The sequence below is a fragment of the Netta rufina genome (genome assembly GCF_964035555.1).
Source record: "Netta rufina genome assembly, chromosome: 2".
NCBI classification, from domain to species: domain Eukaryota; kingdom Metazoa; phylum Chordata; class Aves; order Anseriformes; family Anatidae; genus Netta; species Netta rufina.
This window is the reverse complement of record NC_140124.1, coordinates 19,191,385-19,211,719: the sequence shown is the minus strand read 5'-3', so window position 1 is coordinate 19,211,719 and position 20,335 is coordinate 19,191,385. Positions and strand designations below refer to the sequence as shown.

At 37.5% G+C, this 20,335-nt stretch overlaps 1 protein-coding gene across 2 annotated transcripts in view; it reads right to left on the bottom strand.

Moving 5' to 3' along the window:
• The window catches only part of PIP4K2A (phosphatidylinositol-5-phosphate 4-kinase type 2 alpha), a 108,484-nt gene that overhangs the window by 23,526 nt on the left and 64,623 nt on the right, over positions 1 to 20,335 (bottom strand). For both annotated transcript variants that reach the window (XM_084281393.1, XM_084281394.1), the window contains exon 4: positions 9,137 to 9,289. In XM_084281393.1, the coding sequence (XP_084137519.1) occupies positions 9,137 to 9,289 (153 nt within the window). The remainder of the gene's footprint in view (positions 1 to 9,136; positions 9,290 to 20,335) is intronic.

Genomic DNA, 20,335 nt, shown 5'->3' with positions numbered 1-20,335 from the left:
TTTGCTAACGTGGTTGTTTCATTTTAATATGTTGCTAACATGTCTTCTGAAAAGCCCATGTCGCTAGCATGGAGCACAGGACATCTGATAAAAAGGGATTTGGCTGTATGACTGCAGACTGCTAGGAGAACTTCCTTCCCAAAGCAGATCAGGTACTGCAACCATTGTTTCCTACTTTCTGATGACTGTGCAGACTTGTGCCACTGCAAGTTAAAGAAAAGCCCCTAAAATTATTTCAGTGCTTTCCATGACAGCATTTCTTATCCTGACGGGGAGACAAAGGAAAGAGGGAGGAATGCTGCTCGCTTCCAGAATCTACAAGGTTGGTCTAGAACTTCCTACCTTTGAAACTATCAATCCCCCATATCTGCATCACAGAGGAGGCAAAACGTGTCATCTGTTTGGGTGGGAGTCCAGCAGGACTTGCACTGGTGACTGTGGTTGGTAGATTTTCAATTTGTCCATCTTGATATAAATGAAGTAGCAATTTAGTCACCCCAAGGTGCTTTTTAGGAATGATTTCCTGAAGTTTCCCACTCACAGCTGGAATAAAAGTGAGCCTAGAAAATAAGCCGGTACATGCTTAACAGGACTGCTAAATTTCAGTGAAAGAAAAGACCTTCACTCCTTTTTGTTAATTCTTTCCAAAAAGAACATTAAAACAATTCTATCAAGCAGCCTTGCTAAATAATTCTATAACACTTAGCTAATACATTTACAAGTCCTTCTATGTAGTAACAAAATCCATTTTTTAAAGAGTGTTACAATAAACACCCTATCATTTTTTCTTATTAATTCAGACAATTTTCATTTTTCTGCACAGCATGAGGACAATATTACCATTAACAAAATAAAGTATGATCAGCATGTTGACACATTTTATCAGCTGTGCAGCATATAGTTTTTAAATATGTAATTTTCTGAGCTCTCTTGAATCCCATGCTTAAAGCTGAAAATGAGTAAGAAATTCTTTATGACCTTATATCCTCATTATTCTTTGTATAAATACAGCCTCAAATTTCCTTAATAAGAACAGAACTTATCCTATCTCATTTTACATGAAAAATATGACTCTTAGCTTCTTACTTCCCCTTGGTAATGCTAGTAAGCTATCAGGAAGACTAAAAGATAACACAGCGCACATAATTGTACTGGCAAATATATACTATGCCATTTTTGGCTCTTTTTAAAAAATATAGGGTAAAATTCCCGTTTTTGCTATTTCTCCTCTTCTCCTTGAAAATTACCTGGGGAATGAGCTTGACATCAGCGAGGACTAACTCCTGAAATAGATCCATCTCATTTCTTATGTGAAAACTCAACATTGCTATTTCTGACAGGTAGCTATTTGGAAACGTTAATTCAGAAACATACAACATGCTCATCCTCTGTTACCCCTTTATATGTTATCTTCAAGATTTCCCACAACTTAATTAAGGGAACACTGTGCTTGAGTTATCAACTGCTTAGACGACAAGTCTATATATTCACTAGGACACTTTCATTAATTGAACTGAATGGCAAGCAATATATATAACTATTTACAAATGTCTTGGATGCTGAAAGACATTTTTTTTTTTCTGGGCTCAACTTTCACATCTTCTTGCCCACAATCAGAAAATATCTTCCAGCAGTATGTTGTGTGTACATGCATGTGCATGTGGGATCAGCTCCCAGAAAGGAGGTTGAAGAGTTGTCCAAAGAGTTATATCAAGTTTCAGAATACTCAGATTATTGCCATTTACTTGAAACCTACTAATTTCACAGGAACATATCCATTCACTATATATATGACCCACTGAAAGAATTAATTAGCTGAATTACAACACACAACAGGAAGTTACAACAACGTTAGATGTAGATTTTCATGATACATAAACTTGTTTTATTCTAGTAAATTATTTAAGAAAGTAATTTTATTTCAGGAAGTGTTCAATAAATAAAGTTTTTAGCATACAAGCCCTGTGATTCAGAGACTCATATTTCATGTTGATTCAGACTCGGCCCTGAGTTTAATTTACTGTCAAGTGCAACGTAACCTGAACGTGACCAACACCTGTGATTATCTAGGCTGCATATCCACTACCAGGAACATTAGTCTTGATAATGCTACAATCAAACGAGGCAATTGCTGGTGTCTTCTGAAAGTGCTCTGCAGAGCATCAGGAGCAGAATACTAAATACACTGAATATACAAGGAACAGCTGCTAGTGAAATCCAGGACTCAACAGACACAGCTGAAAAACCTCACTGGAAGATGGGATATCTACCTATGAAATATCCAATCTTTCAGTGAGGTGTTTTTCAGTAACAATTCCAGTCCATGGTGGTCTGGCCCATTTGCACAAGTTGAATTCCATCTAATGCCCATGTTAACAAATTACTTATCTTTGTGGTCACTGCTAGCATAGGTAACAGTGTGCCAAGTGATGGAGGTGAAACGTAGTCTGTTTGGATAAGAACACTTCAATTCCTATCTCTAGTTTTTCTGCTGCTCCGGTTTTTTCATATCAAAGCTGCTTTATAGGAAAGTTATCTTTCCACAGGGCAGAAGACCGTGTTCTGTGCAGCCTCTTGATTCACACCAGGAGCTAGTAGAATGGCTTTTCCAAAGCATGCTTTTAAGCAAAACTCCCATAAATCTTACCCTCTTACTACAATGGGGGACACATAGAGTCAGGGTCACCGTTAGATGGAACATATCCTTCATGAAAGTTTGTATTTAAATAATAGCACATTTTTTTTTCCTTTTCACTGACCCTTCCCCTTCTTTTTGTCATACATACAGATGTAACTCAGGAAGAAAAAGGGAGGAAAAAGAAAACCCTACCCATTGACAACCCATGCAAGTAATGACATGGATGGGGGATGACACAAACTTAAATATAGCTCTGCCTTAGCAAGCTACTGGCTTGATGTTAGGTTACCTCAGTGCAAATTACTAAACACCTGGTTCCTACCTGCTTTTCTGGGATATTCCCCAGCCTAGGTTGTCACCACTTTGGGGACAAAACTGCTTGTAGCCTGCAGTAATGATTCTCCATCTATTTACAATTATCATGTTTTCACCTACCTCCCACTCAATAACCTTGCACTATTCCTTGATTTGTGAGCAGCCCTGAACCATACACTCTTGGTACATTTTCCCCATTTTTTGCATTATTGTCTATGATTTTTCCTTTCAATTTGTTTCCTGTTTCTTTCACATTTTTACCTCTGCAGAAGTTAAGATCGTATTTTTCCTGCTTTTGTTTTCTCCTTTACGCTGTTGTCTTTCCCTTTTAGCTCCTTCCATCCTCTCCTTTCTTTTCATTCACTTCCAGATCACTCCCCTGTTCCCTGCCTCCAGTAAATGGGCACTTTCTCTCCTTTACCAGCGTGCTGCATCTACTATTCACTTCTGCAGGTTGCCATAGAAACAGGCAGGCAGTGCAATAAGTATCAGTTCTGCATGCAATTACCTGTGCAAGGAAGAGAACATGCAGTCAGCAGCCAGCTATGGAAAACCTGAAGGATACCCACACTCGTGATTAGTTTTATCCTCGAAAGATTGTATGCTAACAATGCCCTCTTGTTCACTTGGTTTGAGATGGCTTCTCAATTTTGTTTTCCTTGCAAGAACAGTTAAATCACCTGGGTGTCAGCAGTGAGGAATAGTGCATCCCTTCTGAAGTCCATTTTAATGAAAAAAGGTGTGCAAAAGGTGTTGGTTTTCATGAGAAACAACTCAAGTTGTTTTCATTTTATTTTTTAAAATATCCATCCTGTCCATCTATTCTCAAAGAGGACATTGATTTACACCAATTTAATCTTTAAAGCAAGTTTAGCTTGCTGGGAAGGACAGCATGTCTTGATTCAGACAGTTCATAAACAACATCTTTCTACAGAATTTTGTTCAACTGGCACTGATTGTCCTTGAAAATATTTGTCCTTGAAAAATTTGTATTTGTACACCTGTTCTTATACACAGGTTGAAATCCTGGCAATGCACTTATCACAGCAGACTTTGCTGAGCTCTCCTGTAACAATGACAAAAGGAGCTGTAGGCTAAACTCCAGTTTTCTGATCCGTGCTTTGGGCGTCTGGAGCAAAGGTTTTAAACAAAACATCACTGGCTTTGAAGGCATTTCAAATGAATATTTGTTTTTGCCCTCAAAAACTATTTAGGTATTTAACATTAACATGCTTGATTAACTTACACAATTTTAAGTTGTTCAATCACTAAATGTAAATAAGGCCCACACAGCAAGGACATTTCCAGTATGGCAAAGTCTGACCCACTTGACCATATTACAATGGTTCTAGTATATTTGAGAGGTAAATGATCAACTGAAATAGTGCCTGAAGAGCAGATAAGAGAGTTCTACTAATAACTGATAGTACACCAATATTTTAAGCAGCCCAAACTGAATACGACTAAAAGCAGTATTTCACACTAAGTATCAGAAAATACTGTCGTAGTTAAAAACTGGCCAGCAAGGAAATTCACAGCAGAAGAACTTAACGCAATACATGTCTATATTTACCATTGTGGTTAGAAATCTGGCTGGTTCATGGTCTAGGCCATTTGATTTTTAAATGTAGATGGAAATCTGGACATGGACTTTACACTTGCTATAAATGTCAGCATCTTTTGCAACTTCAAGCACGGAGAAAGGCTTTAATCCCTCTATTTGTTTAGGCCAGAAGTGGTGGGCTTAGTTGTTTATTTTTTCCCCCAGATTTTCTTTTTTCAGATTTGCAAGAAAAAAAATAATGAGCTGTAGAGTTCTTACTCAGTGCTGAAAGCATCAGACTCATCTGATGAGTAGACGGTAAGTGTGAGTGTTTAGACTGAAGTGTTCACCATCTGTCTGAGGCTGTAGGCCTGACTGCCACTAACAAAAAACCAGGCGTCATGTCAGATGGGGTAAACGTATGAATGCAACTCACAATTCTGGATAGTAACTATAATTTAAAATTGTAAGAACTATTATTTACAATTCAACAGTTTTAATTTGGTTTTGCCATATATACTTATATGCTGTTTCTATAGTAACTTCTCCCGATAACCCTTCAAGCCTGGTACAGTTTTAGTTATTTACCAATTTCTAGTACGTAGCCTTAGGCTTGGAATTCAATCATTTCATTTTTAATATTGTTAAGGTTTTTATTATTATTATTTTAAATTTTAAATAATAGTAGTAGCAATACTGTAACTTGGGAGGCATCTAACCTGACTACTTTTGAAAAACACCACCCAACATTGCACTAGAGCCTCTACCCAGAAAGCAGAAAGCTGTTAACTCAGTCAAACTCACAAATTTTATTTTCACTCTTAACAAGTTACTAGCCATTCTATTTCATGGAAATAGCCCAATTTCTCTAAGTTGTCCAGTCGTGTCCTTTATAATTTTGGTTCATTAAAAACCAGGCATTCTACACTTGATAGTGGCAGTCCACATGTCTATTTCTGATCCTTCAGTGATTTAAAAAAATCACTGCTAGTTGGAGGTGGATTTCAGAGATGTTCATGGGAAAACTGCCCTGCTGTACTTCTCTGCTGACCCCACTATCTCCCAGATGCCTCATTGGTAGCTCAGTAATTAAAAAAGGTGCAAGTGGAATGACAGCTATTTTGTAAGTGGCAGGGATAATGACTATTTTGATGAATGAAGAACATACACAGTCTCTCACACGTCTTGACTTATCTTAACATAATCCACTCCCTAGTCCTCCTTGGTTAAAGACAGCTACCCAGTTGTATTTATTTTTCAGAAATTCAAGAAGTCCTGGAAACCATTTGGTAAGGCTTATTTTGTTCTAAGCAAGGAGGGAGTTACTTCCAAGGCCTAGAACAATTCCATCAACTTGGAGCTGTTAGCAGGAATAAGAAAACAGGTGAGTAAATATTATGGTTTACATGAAACTCATTCAGAGTTTCAATCTGTGGGAGAAAAAAAAAAAAAGGACTGAGAAAGAGATAGGAAAGAGATGATCTGTCACAAATGGCATGCGTTTCAATCATAATCGTGTCAGAAGTAACTGGAAAATAATTACTGCCTTCCTGGACAGGTGGTAGAGCGTGCAAGACACAAAATGTTTATAAGTTACTGTTCATAATGGACAGATGACCTAATGTCAGGTCCCTTGGAGGTACTAATATGACATGGGGAACTTGGGAACGTGGTAAACATTCACGTGAATCATGAAATTCACATGAATCACCTCTCTGGTCTTCATGCACCCAAGAAAGATTATTCCTCCCAGGAGAATCCCTGCACTACATAACTGGGTCTCAACATGTCTGCATGCCCCTCTCCTAGGAAGACCGAGTGTCCAAGGTCTGCTCTAAGAGCCACAGCTCTGCTCTGAAAGTGACCTGGCTCAGGGTCTCGTGTGAGGCCATGTCACTGGAAGTCCCAAACTAATCAGACATGATCACACTTGGGCTGTGGAGCAAACTGGGTCAGAAATTTTCACATAAGTGGTGAGTGCTGCTGGCAATCAGTGAACTGAAAATGGAGGAACGCTAACGAGCAGACTTTTCTCTAAAAATGGGATACTTTTGGGTGCAATTACAATTAGCCTCTTCAGCTGTAGCAATGATTAGAATTCAGGAAGATACTGGGCAGTAAGTACATAAGTCAGTAGATTATATACATGTATATATTTACTCTACTGGCAGAAGAGAGTAGGCCAAAATAAAACAGAGCTCAAGAGAACTTGTTTTATTGACAAGGATTTCCACAAGCGTAGCAGTGCCGTATGTGAAGAGCCCTACACTGCTGCAATGAAGCCATCTGACAGAACCTGCAGGTACATCCATCCATCCATCCATCCATCCCTGTGAGAAGTGGACAGCCCATGGACTGCGCTCTGGAATCAATTCTAGCTGGGATGGCAGAACTTGCATCCAAACAATGAAATCCTTCCCTAAAACAGGATGGCCATGTTCAAACTCCAAAGTAGGAATAGCAACTGGCCTACGTTAACACCACTGAATGGTTTGCCAGTACAGAAGCAGCCTAAGGCCCACCTGTGTGGGATGACTTGGTCAGGAGAACTATTTAAAAACCTGCTCACCAGGACAATGGGTTCTCTGGATTTTGTCAAGCATGCCAAGTTATGCTTCCCTTTTCTGAAAAATGTCTAGAGAAATGAGGGGACAAGCTGCTGTACCTAATGATACCAAGCTTGTAATTACCAGCAGCAAAACACAGGACATGGTATCAGTCACCTCGCCAGAGTTAGTGGGATTTAATTTAGATTTTCTTTAATTAATTAGAACAATTTTGTTCTTTTAACAGCACATTACTGAAGACACTGAAATTAATTCATTTCATTAAAAGTCCAATTATTAAATTGCCTCTGTACTTGAATTCCTTGGCATTTGTAAAGTGCTCTCAAGTTCTGAGACAAAAAGAAATACCAGTTGTATCTTTATGAATCTTTTGGAGGCAACACTGAAAGCTTTCAGATTGAAGCTATTTAAGATACTTACATAATGATGTGTAAGATGTTACTAATACTACATAAGCGCATGCTTCCATTCATATATGGACGTTTGCCAGTAGAAAATCAAATCAGATGCCTGGTACAGATAACTTGCAAATCATCATTACTCGTAACCTAGCCTATTACAAAACCCCGATGTTTGGAAAGCATGAATGAATAAAGACTACAATAATGGTTAATTCATGTTAGCACTGTCTTCATGGACACACTCTTGAAAGGATGCGACTGTTTTGAAAAGCAATATGACTTCTCAGCTGGATTAATGGTTTCAAAAATCTGGATCATTAATACTAGTTACTAATACCAAACAAGAAATGGACTAGAACTTTTAATTTTCCCACACTGCTTCACAAATGAAAAAATGTTTTCAATTAAAGCTAAAACTGTAACTTTGAACATTCTAATAGGCAATTACCCCAAAATTACAATTAAATAATAGTTTACATTTCTCGTTAGTAAAATTGTAATTAAAAGATGGTCTTAACAAAGATTTATGATAGGGACAATATTTGTCTGTTAAAATAAATACATGCTGGTCTTACATTTTATTTACACAGAACAACAACATGCAGAGAGGAAGGAATTAACATCTCACTGAAGGCTTCACAGCCACTCCGGGCTTGAATAGGACTCACAGATCTTACTTGAACACAACAAAAGTGGAGAGGGAGGCAGATGGAAGAAGAAACCAGGGATGGCAAGCAATTTCTTCAATTCCTAGCACGCCAAAATCATGCTTTTGTCTCTCTTCTTTCTCAAAAGATGGCTTTAAAACTGGTTTTACACGAGTAACAGTATAAAAAAATAGTCAAGGTGGGTACTTTATATTCACTTAGTGTTGCATTCAAAATGGAGTTTGTGATTTCTATTATAGTTGCTGAAACTATTAGAAAATGACTAAACATCACCACAATACAAGATAAGACAAAACAACAAAAAACCTAATTGTCCTTAAGTCTTTACCTGGAATCCCAACCCACAGAAGTGAGCAAGAAAGTGGAAAGAAGGGAAAAAACACACCTCCTTTTGGGTATCATAGTTTATATGATTTTTAGCGTCTTTCCTGGTTTATGCAGCTTTAGATCTTATTCAAACAGATCTGGGACTAAGAAAGTTAGCACTGATTTTTATTAAGGCTTCTTCTATTTCCCAAGTTCTGTACCTGTTCTGTACCCTTCTGTACCATCCACAAAAATCATACACTGGCACAGTATCAAAACTGCCAGTGTTGATTTGAGGGATCTTCTCTTCTCACTTTAAAGCAATTTATAGAAACTCATATTAGCAATTTTTTTTTTTTTTTTTTACATTATAGCAGGAATTTTACATTAATTATATTTATATATTTTCATTTCTCATACAATACAACATTTATTATTTGACATCTGTTGTTAGTGAAACACATTCAGTGATTAGAACAGGAAGAAAGAGGTCATCTGCAGCATTCATACACTTGTACACAGAGACCTCCAAGCTAGCCCAAAATAAAGTCGTTTCAAGCCTGGAATGCAAAGAAAGAGAATCTTCCTAATAAGGAAAAGGAGCTTACTCATTTAAAACTGTTAAAACTCTAAAAAAAAGATTGGCATTGTAATATATTAGAAGAGATCCCACACCCTGACAATAAATAGCTTATTACCTGATGGTATTTCTTCAGTATGTTGTGCATTTCTGCTACATCTTCACTTGTTATAGTTTTGATGATATATCTTTTGTCATAGGATGTATGAAACCGGGCACCACTGCGTGCTTGGGAATCATTGGCAAGCGGTGCACTTCTTGTCAATGAGTTCTGTCAATTGATTAAAAAACACACATCATCAGACAAAAATATGCAAATTTTAATAAAAACAAATATAAAACATTTATATTTATTTTAAAATCTTTTTCAGTATTCATGATGCATTCAGTATGAATTCAGTAAGCTGAATTCGGCAAAGCATTTAATTAATTATATTGCATTACCTTGACAAATCATTTAAAAAATATTTTCAGAACAAAAGAGTGTTTGGGGAAACGTACAGACCATCACCAATTTAGAAGTCAATGAAAATTTACTGCCCTTTGTTATGTGTATGTTATCAGCATTTGGGAAGTAAACATATAGTCATTAAAATCCAAAAGAACCACTGTACTATACCATAGTAAGTATACATAGAGGATTCATCCCTAATAAGAAGATCATTTTACAACTGAGTAGGACCTATTCTTGAGCCAGTGTGATCTGATACATAACAAGAGTTAGATTTCTGAGTTCTAGTACCAGAGCTATTCCAATGATTTCCTATCTAGTATTAAGCAAGTGATATTATTGTATAGTTCTTTTGGCAAAACAGACACATCCATCTTCCCACTGGCTCAGGAGGGGAAGATCAGTTAATGACTGTACAGCAGTCAGGAGAAAAGACAGCTAGAGGTTAGAGACCATTTTTAGACTGAAGCTTGAGACTACGTGTGCTCCAACAGTAGCAAAAGCTGCTGCTTTATTTTTTTTTTTCCCAGAAAGTAAGCAGTATTCAGATCAGAATTTTTATAATTAAAAACAGTAAAAATAAATTAGACAAAATATAACAACTTGCTTTTGGCTCATCTTTCTTTACCAGTAAATGTTACACCAATTGTTACTTAATTGAATCACAGCATTTTAAAAAATAAATAGTAAGAGCAGCAGCACAGCCATGAGAATACACATGCTTACACCTTGTATATATTTCCATAAACACGGCCCATACTCTGTAAAGATTAAACAAGTTAATTACAGCCTGCTGGAATATAGTCAGGGACTGTAGTATTTCTATGCTTATGCAATGTACACGTACTTGCAGTAAGTCCATTTGGTATATCACTCCTGGTAAAAGGAAAATCCAGTTCCTGCTATCATTTCTCATTACACCACACTGCACCAACAGCTGTTGCTAAATCGAAACACACTTCCCCCCTTCCATACTCAGACGGAATAACGTTTTCCCTCCAGGAAGAAAAGCCATTTTCACAGAAAGAAATGTAATTAAATTTTGTATCTAAGTGGAAACTTTGCAACAGATTTTACAGATTCCTAAATATCAAAATTTCAATTCCAGCAGCTACAGAACCCGACATGTTCTTGGTGTTCGAAAAGGCCCCACGAATCAAGTCACAAAGTACTCACAAAGTAATTACAAATAGTCTCCCTCTACCACAACCTGGTACCCAAAACACCAGAGGTTATTTTATAGGACCTGTATCTTCTTTGGAAGGAAGATTTATGCTTTCATTCCAGCAATGCAGGAATCTGTGATCACGAGCTCTAGGAGCTTCAGCAGGAGCTGCACATGCAAAAGTGTCCAACCACGGTGCCAGGAGGTCAGCACAGGTGTCAGTTATTATTAAATAGTAACCTCGAACACGAGATGAGGGCAACTATAACCCCAATTTAAGTAGGCACTTGAACACACGCAATTACAACTCCGTATTTCTAATTGTGTACAGGAAACCCACTGGCCTCAACAGGCCTTCAGAATATTTAAGTCCTGTCCCAAATGTGGGATGCTTTCTTAAATCAATTTAACATGAGGTAAGAACGTTTTCCCACAAGCTTACTTTGTTCAACTGAAATACTCAGGAGGAGTAGGAATAACACTAAATCACCTAAAAGCACACAGCTCTACGAGGCCTTATGAAAATGAAAAGCTTCGTTATGACACGTAGGAGAAATAAATCTTTGCACACTTCTCTCTGTGTACTTCTAGACTTGTTCAATGAATTAGTCATTATTAATATCTGTGACAAAACGCGATGCTTTCCTCTGCAATCCTCTCTGTCCACTAAAGAAAAAAAGTATGTGAATGCTTCCCTAATGCTTATTATAAATAAATAATTTCTCTAAACTGAACAGAGCTTTTGGGACAACCACTGAAGATTCAGTTCCTGCTCTGCACTGGCCTTTGGTAGCCAATTTTAACAGATGAAAGCCCTGATACACTGAAGATACTAGATACGGGAATTTAAGCATTATTGTAGTTTTCCATACCTGCTTTTAGATGTTCCTTATTCAAATTCATTTCCCACCACTCCATCACTGAAATGTTTTTATGTACAGACAATGTCTACTCAAGAGAACACATACTATAAATTGACTGAATTTTCTTAGTACTACACTTGATGTCAGTACTCCATTAATTTTAAAATTGAATCATAAATCGAGCTAGTCTTAGAAACCACCCTCTGTTGAAACCTTCTGTGTTCCAGTGTCAGAACTTGGCTTTATTTCCAGGGCTTATATTTAATTGTTTTAAATGTCAAATTGATAATATATTTTTTTTCCAAATACTATGCAAATCCAGTTACTTTCATCACCAACTCTGGAAAATATGATGAAACATAATAATTATTCTTAGTTTTGAAAAAAGCTAAAGCATGGGTAATCATCAGCGTATATAATGAATTGAACTACTGCTAAATTATTAGGCTATAATTCAGTTAGCAATAATAAAGGCTACTGGGTAATTATTTGTTATTGTTCCCAGAAGAAAAAGGTGCATTATTCTGAGGTTAACTGTTGCAATAAAGCTAAACTACTTGTCAGTAACCACAGTTTTCTGAACGTATTGCTCCCAGAGAATCCTACCCTCTAAACTGTAAGCCATGTGGTATAAATCTTGAAAGCAATTAACCTAGGGGGAGCCTTAAGTTGTTTTGCTATAAAAAGTTGCAAAGAGTATACCTGCCAATCTGCCAAGGAACCTCAGAAGGAGGAGGGAAAGAGGGAAGACAATAAGGAGGACATGGACTAGCATTATTGTCCAAAATTTCAGGTACTGTTAAGGTATAATCCAACGTTCTTCACCAAAAGCCATGTCAGATTTGAGTGAAAGAAAGATCAGGGAGTACTCAATATGACTGAAAAAAATGAGTGTTTTTACTACAAGTAAAAGCACCCTGCTTCCAAAAGTCTCTCTGAATCTCTGCTGGTAATGTCACGGCTGAGATGCAGCACACAGAAGATGCTGCTTCTCTGGACTTTTCAACTGCTGAAACTCAGTCAACAATTCTGTGCCCAGAATGGGACAAAAATAAACAATTTTTACCACATACCACCTCACTGCTATTCCTATAACCTTCACTCCTTTAGAATCTGTTGCCTTTGGTCTTCACAAGCACTTATTGCACTCTTCCAAGTGTAAGGCCTTAAAATAGCTCTTCCTGCTTTTCAGGTACAGCGTTCCTGCAAACACAACCTCCTCATTAATAACCAGAAATATATAGGATATATTTATGTATTAACCCATCAAAAACAACACATATATATTCTCACTCTTCTTCTTCTTCTTTTTTTTTTTTAACATTTCTTGTTGGAATATGGTACTCGACACATTTAAAAATAGACAGTGCAAGCAGTAAGAAATTCTAACTTAAAAAGAGTGACAGCTGCAAAAATAAGAGAATGAATTATCTACTATTCCTTTTATCATGCTTCTTTCATTACAATTCAAGCCAGACATAAAAAATAGAAACTAGTCAGATTCCAATAGAAATTAATAAATGTAGTCATATTCTAAATCAACTGGACGAAACCTCATTAAGTCACTTAGTTTTCACTGATTCTTGTCTTCTCCTGCAATAGCTGTTTTTTCTAATGGAAATGAATTCTGCCTGATTGCTAACTGTAATGACAAGTTAATTTGCAAATACAACTATCATACCGAACACATTTCTAACAAGAGAATATAATACATCTGTAGATAATTATTTAGTGTACAATTTACTGCTTCTTAATGTTTTAATAGATTAGAAATGGTGAGGCATTTATTTCTGAGTAGATGGCTATTTTATTATTAGTTATCTATATCAAGTTTAATTAAGAATGCATATAACTATCATTTTACCATGTACATAATTAATTTGTTAGAATAAACCAAACAACATTGTGTTAAGCAGCACCACTATATATGAGCACAGGTAACCTGACTGCCTTCTCTACAATACTCTGACTCTAGTAATAAATTAAAGATCAGATGTTTAAACATTAAATATGTAGAAGATAAGAAAACCCCTCTAATTAAATTGTTGACACTTTGTTTTTGCTAACTCTCCATTCCTGTAATAACTCTTTCAATACAATGCTCTCTTCAGAGACAGAATACAGCTCCTTTGAACACTTGAAAGGAGGTGGAAAATGAAGGATATTTAAGATTAATGATAATTGCTGTGTGTTCTTTTGATACTTGTGTAAGTTTAATTAATATGTATGTTTTAAAAAGATGAAAAATTAAAATGAATGCCATCATATTGGGCTCATTACTAGTCAATGTATTATCACTTTCCTCTGCTGATAATGCATGGCTCAGCGTTGTCTGTGGACAGTTTTCTTTGTCGTGTTTCACACTTACCTCTGTGAACAGAGAAAAGTTCTAATTCCTCTAAAGCTGCTTTGTACCATGCAAAATATCCTACCTTTCAAATATACTGATTATATTCCTTTATAACTAGAAATCCGTCTTCAATAAAATACATGAAGTTGTTGCATGATTATCGCTACAATGAATCTTTTTAAAAAAATCACAGAAATTGGTTTGCACTTGAAAAATCATTATTCAACAAACAACGTGGAAACAATATGGCTACTTAAAAATATCTTAAAAACACCCAGGTTGAATGGGGCTTTGAGCAACCTGATTCAGTGGGAGGTGTCCCTACCCACGGCAGGAGGTTGGAATTAGATGATCTTTAAGGTCCCTTCCAACCCAAACCATTCTGTGATTCTATAATACTTAAGATCCTCCACTTTTGAGGTAAATTAATCTAATGCACCTGTTTGACACAAACTGTCAAGTGTAAATCAAAGCATTTTGCACCCCATTCAACCTTGACAAACAAATCTGCTATACTACACCATCAAATAAATAGTACATATATTAGACATGGAAGAGAGTCTTTGCTGGAAAATACGAAGTCTCTTCTAAGTTAGCACATAAAGTCTCCAAGGAGGTCCTGCTAAAGTCTCTTTCACGCACAGCCACTAGTAAAGCTGAAACTGGTAAGACATCCCTGACAGAAATATCAGCAACATCCCGTGTGGTGTCCAATATACACAGTCTACCACACAAAGCATGTAAAGTTTGTGGAATTTTCTCTTTTAAAATTACGTATTACCCCAAAAGACATATCTAGATGAGGGCATAATAGCAGAGCAGAGCAGAAGAGAATGGAATGGAATGGAATGGAATGGAATGGAATGGAATAGAATAGAATAGAATAGAATAGAATAGAATAGAATAGAATAGAATAGAATAGAATAGAATAGAAAAATAGAAAGTTAAGCATCTCCTTTTTCCAAATGGAAAATAGAAGCAGGACTGAGGGAGGGAGGGAGGAGGAAGGAGAAGCAGGAAGAGACAGATGATGGTTAATGCCAGACTGAGTTCCCTCGGGCTCTGCTTCTTAATTAGGGGAAGATCAAGTGGAATATGAGCAGATAGGAAAGGAGCCTCTCCTCACTTAGAACAGATCTATGAGCCGCAAAGAGAACAGGGAACATAGGAATTTCAGACATAGGAAAAAAAACTTCTGAGATTCATCCTCCAAAGATACAGGTTTGATGTCCTAACAACCCTTTTACTATCACTCACTGCTGATGATACCTAACACTTGCATACTGTGTGAGGAGATGGTGCAGTAGCCGTACAGTATCAGAGCCCTAGTTAGAACAAGGTAATAAAAATCACCTGCTTACACTATACCTTCTGCGAGCAGAAAACTCAAAGAAAACAGGGTCACAGTACCCTGTTCATGTTTCCTCAGCTGTCTCAGCTTCTGCCTCTGCATGCCTCGGTCCTCGCCCTCACGACTCCAACATCTGCCAGCCACACATACCCTGCCCCACTTAACAGCTTCACTTAGCAGCTCTCCCGAAGCCTACTGCTCTGAGTGGCGGTGCTCTGCCAATTCCCCATTTGCCTCTAATTTGTGAAGTTTTAATCTTGTGCCTGCTGGCTTTTGGTCTCAGGAGAATGGAAAGGGTTTGTACTTTTGAAGTGTGAATACTTTTATGAGGTCATTTAAAGACTACGCTAAATTACTTGTGTAATTACTTATACAACTGAAGACACATTTAGCGTGCCAAGTTCAGAGATACCTCTAGCAGATACATTTCTCTTTTGCGTACCTCCCCCTCTCTCCCAAATAGTTTCCCTCTGAGAAATAACTGCCTGAAAGTCTCACTGCCCTTACATAAATCAATATAAAAAGAATCAGCTACGTTGCACTGAATAGCAGGCAACCAGAAATATTCACCTAGTCTTTCCTAGTAACAGGCTACAAATAACAAAGAACTTGTCCTGTACCACAGAATTAATTTCTGAGGAAATAATCTAAGTACAGCTATAAATATATGAATATATAAATAAATGAGTAAGAGCTACACCACTTACTAGTATGTCATTTCCCAAAGAGTTCTTGATACAGAAAGTTACTCAGCACACCTAAATTATATCATAATTTCACCTAAGAATAGCATATTCTTTAACAAGTTAATTAAAAGTTCACTTCATTTTACTATAGACCCCTTCTCTTCCCTCAGCATCTCAGTCAGTGTAGAATTTTAGCTTACTTGCTACAGTGAAAGTGCATTAGTTAAGGAAAATGTGTTTTCTAGACGTGCTCTTGGCACTTGATCCAAAATCCTTTGAAGCTCAGAGGAGCTCCTCTTGAGCCTTCAACAGAATTTCACAAACTAGAATCCAACACGAATGCTACACATCACAAGCCATTTCATATCACCCAGCTTCTCTTAAATTGAACTCTGATCTAGGCTTTTGGTCAAAGTACAACTTCGAGAAAGACAGTCTTGATTTTTCAGCTTCAAAAGGCAAAGATTCACCACTACAGTTGTTCTAGTACTTAATCATTTATATTGCTGAAAAGGTGAGTCTAATTCTGAATTTGAATGATTTTCAGTTCCAGTCATTCTTACTTATCTAATATCTACAACTGTTTCTCTGCAAGGATACTCACATGCTACTTACTTCTCAATTCTCATTTTTACAAATGAGGCAGGACAAGCTCTACCACTCCCATCACAGGCATTCTCTACGTTCTCAAATTCCTTTGATGCCAGTTTCCCATATTTCTTCTATATCCAAACTGTCAACATGCTTTGTTTTTAAAGATGACTAGCACCAAAACTATATATAGTATTAACTTCAAGCATAAAACAAATAGATGTTCAAAAAAGTTATAGTTATTCCTGGTCTTATTTTACATCCTCCAGTTTATCCACCCAAGGGAGCAGTTACTCCTTCTCATCAGGAGCTCACACTAGTGCTAAATTCTTGTCCTCTTTGACCTTTTGTTCCTTTTCAGAGCTACTACCTCCTCAAATGCAGCCTTCCCCTCTGTAGTTCTGCTTTCCCTTTTATCCATATAATTATTCATCTAACTGTATTAAAAGGCATCACGTTTGGACAGGCTCAGGATGCCAGGTGATCGAAGTTGTTTTGTATGAAATCCTTGTCTTTATCACGCTTTGCCATTTGGACAGATTTTGCATCTTCTTCAGGTTTTCACTGCACGAAATGTCAATTGCTCATTGACAATTAAATTTTGATTGTTGTCATTTAATCATCTATTATTCACGTAATTTTTACTTTTTGATTACTCCCCTCCCCCAAATAATTAGCATTATAGAAAATAACAAAGTCACAAAATATCAAGCCGAACACTTTGTAAGAGGCATCCTCAGTCTCCTTTTACCTTGCACATTGGTCAATAAAAATAGCAGCCTGTTGTAACTAAGAAATTACTGTATAATTGATAATGCTAATTATACCAACACCAGATAGCAAAAAAAGGTAGCCCGATTTACAGAGCTGTTGGTTGCTTCTATCAGCAGCAAGTAAAGCTGTTTGGAGCTATATGCTCTGAATGAAACATTTTTTGTGAGAAAGCACATAGGGCACAGCCATAAGCCCTGCCACTGGATTACAGGAGAGGTTTGCCCCCCCCGTCCATAATTGCAAGCTGTATTTATAACTGGCAAAGCGGTGCCCCCATCTTCAAAGACGAACTGCTGGTGAGGCTCTTCCTCCTCTGCCCACTTTGCTTGAAGCGTTCACAGCAAGGATATTTATCTCCACAGTGGGAGGCCAAGGATTAGCCACGGCCTCTGAGAGGGTGGGGAGATTTAAAGGTCAATTTAATTAGCTCATTCTAATCTTTTACACATCTAATGTAAATGTCATTGTTTTTTAACTGCTGCTTTAGCAGACGAGATTATATTTTAGAAACTTTGAACGTGTGAACTATGTGTTGGATGTAATAGAAATACTTCATGTAACTAATCTAAAAAGAGAGCCTAATAGAAATTGTCATCGAGACAGAGCTTTTCATAAAAAGAGAAAAAGGGCAATAGGAAAATTCTGGTGATAAAGCTTGGAGAGATTTAGGGGAACAGTAATTTTTTTAACTGACTGGCTTAACAGCTTCTCATTGATTTAAATCTTTCCCATCTTGCGACGTCTGGACAAAAGGAAAACAACAGCTTCTGGTACTGTGATCTCATTCAGAAGTCGTGGGATGCTAAAACGAGCGTCACAAGACATTCCCCTACTATTTCAACCACATACCCCAAAGACAAATCAGATCAAATCCCAAGCTATTTACGAGCGCCTCCGGGCAAGCTTTGCATGAACGAATAGGCAAAAACAAGTGCACAGATGATGCTCTGTGATGACTGAAATCATAGGTCAGTGGGAAAGCCTGGCAGGGGTTCGCTGCTGTTAGGGGAATTACGTACAGAGGATCTGGCTGTTCTTCTGTGACGCTGCCTGAGCCATGCACAGGTTCTTACAAAGACGAGCTTGCAGCTTTCCCCAACTTTTTTTTCATTTTATTTTTAAAATGAAAAAATGACCTTGGGAATCATTGATGTGGACGAATTAGACCTGGATTACTGATTAAGAAGCATATCAGACAGAAACAGTGTCATACAACTGGATGTAGAGCCTCAGAGGCTTGTAATTTGAGTTGTAATTTGAGTTGTAACATCAGAAGCATCAAACGCAGAGACGCATGGTTTTGTCACACAACGAAGGGTAGGGAAGACTTTGGGGTTTACTTTGAGTGTTGGCATCACACGTTCTACCACTGCTGTTGAGCACATTCATATATGCAATAGGATGGTACAATGGAAAATACTTCACAGTAAATTCTTTTTTTAAAATTTTTTATTTTTTTCCTTTAGAAGAATAGCTTTAAAGGAAGATATTTCTCTCCTAACATATAAGTTGTCACGTTAGGAGGTGGGAAAATTGCTTTTGCTAGAGCCTGTGCTGATAAATTTTCTGGAAGGCACACTCCATTACATCTGCAGGTTGAATCTGTCTGTCAGTCCATCAAGAAACACTGATCTCTGACACAAACATATGTCTAAGAAGTCTAGCATGTAGCAATGCATACCTGACCACTAACATATCCTGCAAACACACTCAGTGGCATGACCTCCCCTTGCCTTTGGCAGATGTATAGATAACACTGCACGAGGATTTCTTGTCAGCTCAAAAGCAGGGCTCAAATGAGCTATGGTGAATGTCATGGAGGCTCCGAAAGAGAAAAACAAGCCACTCTGGTCCTATGAGTCACCTGTCAGAAATATCAAGTACCTGCTATGGCCTCATTCAGATGTGGATGTACACAGTCTGAACACCTATGAACATTCAAAAGCAAATTGCATTCAGGGAGTCATTACTGTGGTGAAAGACATGAACATCTTGAACAGAGATAGGTGAAACACAAACTTTTTCTTCTTTTTAGCACTGAGCCATCCCTTTGTGAGCAAGGTCATGGGTTCTTTGATTTGGTGTAATGAGAGCATAATCAATAAAATACGAGATTCTTTCCTAAATCAAATTACCCTATTCAGACTGTCTGGATATGGAGCTGCCAGTTTAAGCCATACGCTTGCTTTGGAAAGAGTTAGGGATCTTTATGAGCCTTTCTCCTTCAGCCCTGCAAAGCTTGGCTTGATGCCTCATTTTCAAGGGCTGCCTCTGTAATTGCTCAGGGTGCTCCTATTTTTTTGCTCCATTTTTTGATGTTGCCCACACATGCTAAATTACTTTTTTTCTGGTTCGAATACCTAGTTGTGAATGTTATTTAGTTTAGGCAAGACACTGCTGAAAGCAAGGCAAAATAACTGTTTGCTCCAGGGAAGACTAAGAGAAGCCAGAGATTAAAATACCTCAGAGCTGTCATACCTACTAATGTTCAGTCCCACAGTCCATAAATCCCTATTTGGACTCACACTTGAGGCACCAAATCCTGTAACATCATATTCACATTGCGTACTTTTTTACATGCTAGAAAGACTACAAACGCCACAGTTTTTGTTAGTACAACTGGCTCAACACCTTACTACCACTACCACACGTGCCCATGTCAAACAAGATGTTGGCAGCTCTGACCATCTTGGTGCCAATGTCAGTTTTGGATCCAGAGACTGATGCTCTGCTACAGGTCCCTCATTTGGCAGATGAACTGAAGAACTTTTCATGAAGAACTTTTCCACAGATTTACCATGCTAAAATGACCACCACAGGAATTTTCTTTCAGATGGCTCTTGCTTCCAGGACTATTTATGCATTTTATCAAATAGTCAGTGAAAGGATATTGTCTTAGAAACAAGATCCAACTCTAAATGTAGTTGTTGCTGAGACATTTATTGCTGACCTTGTTGTCTGTAGTTTGATGTTAGAGGCATCTTGTCGCTTCCCAAACCAAGGGCTGATAAATGAAGGAATTCAGTGCAAATGCATGAGCATAGAGCTCTATTTTAAGCCTCATAAGGAAATGAATTGGATGTGGG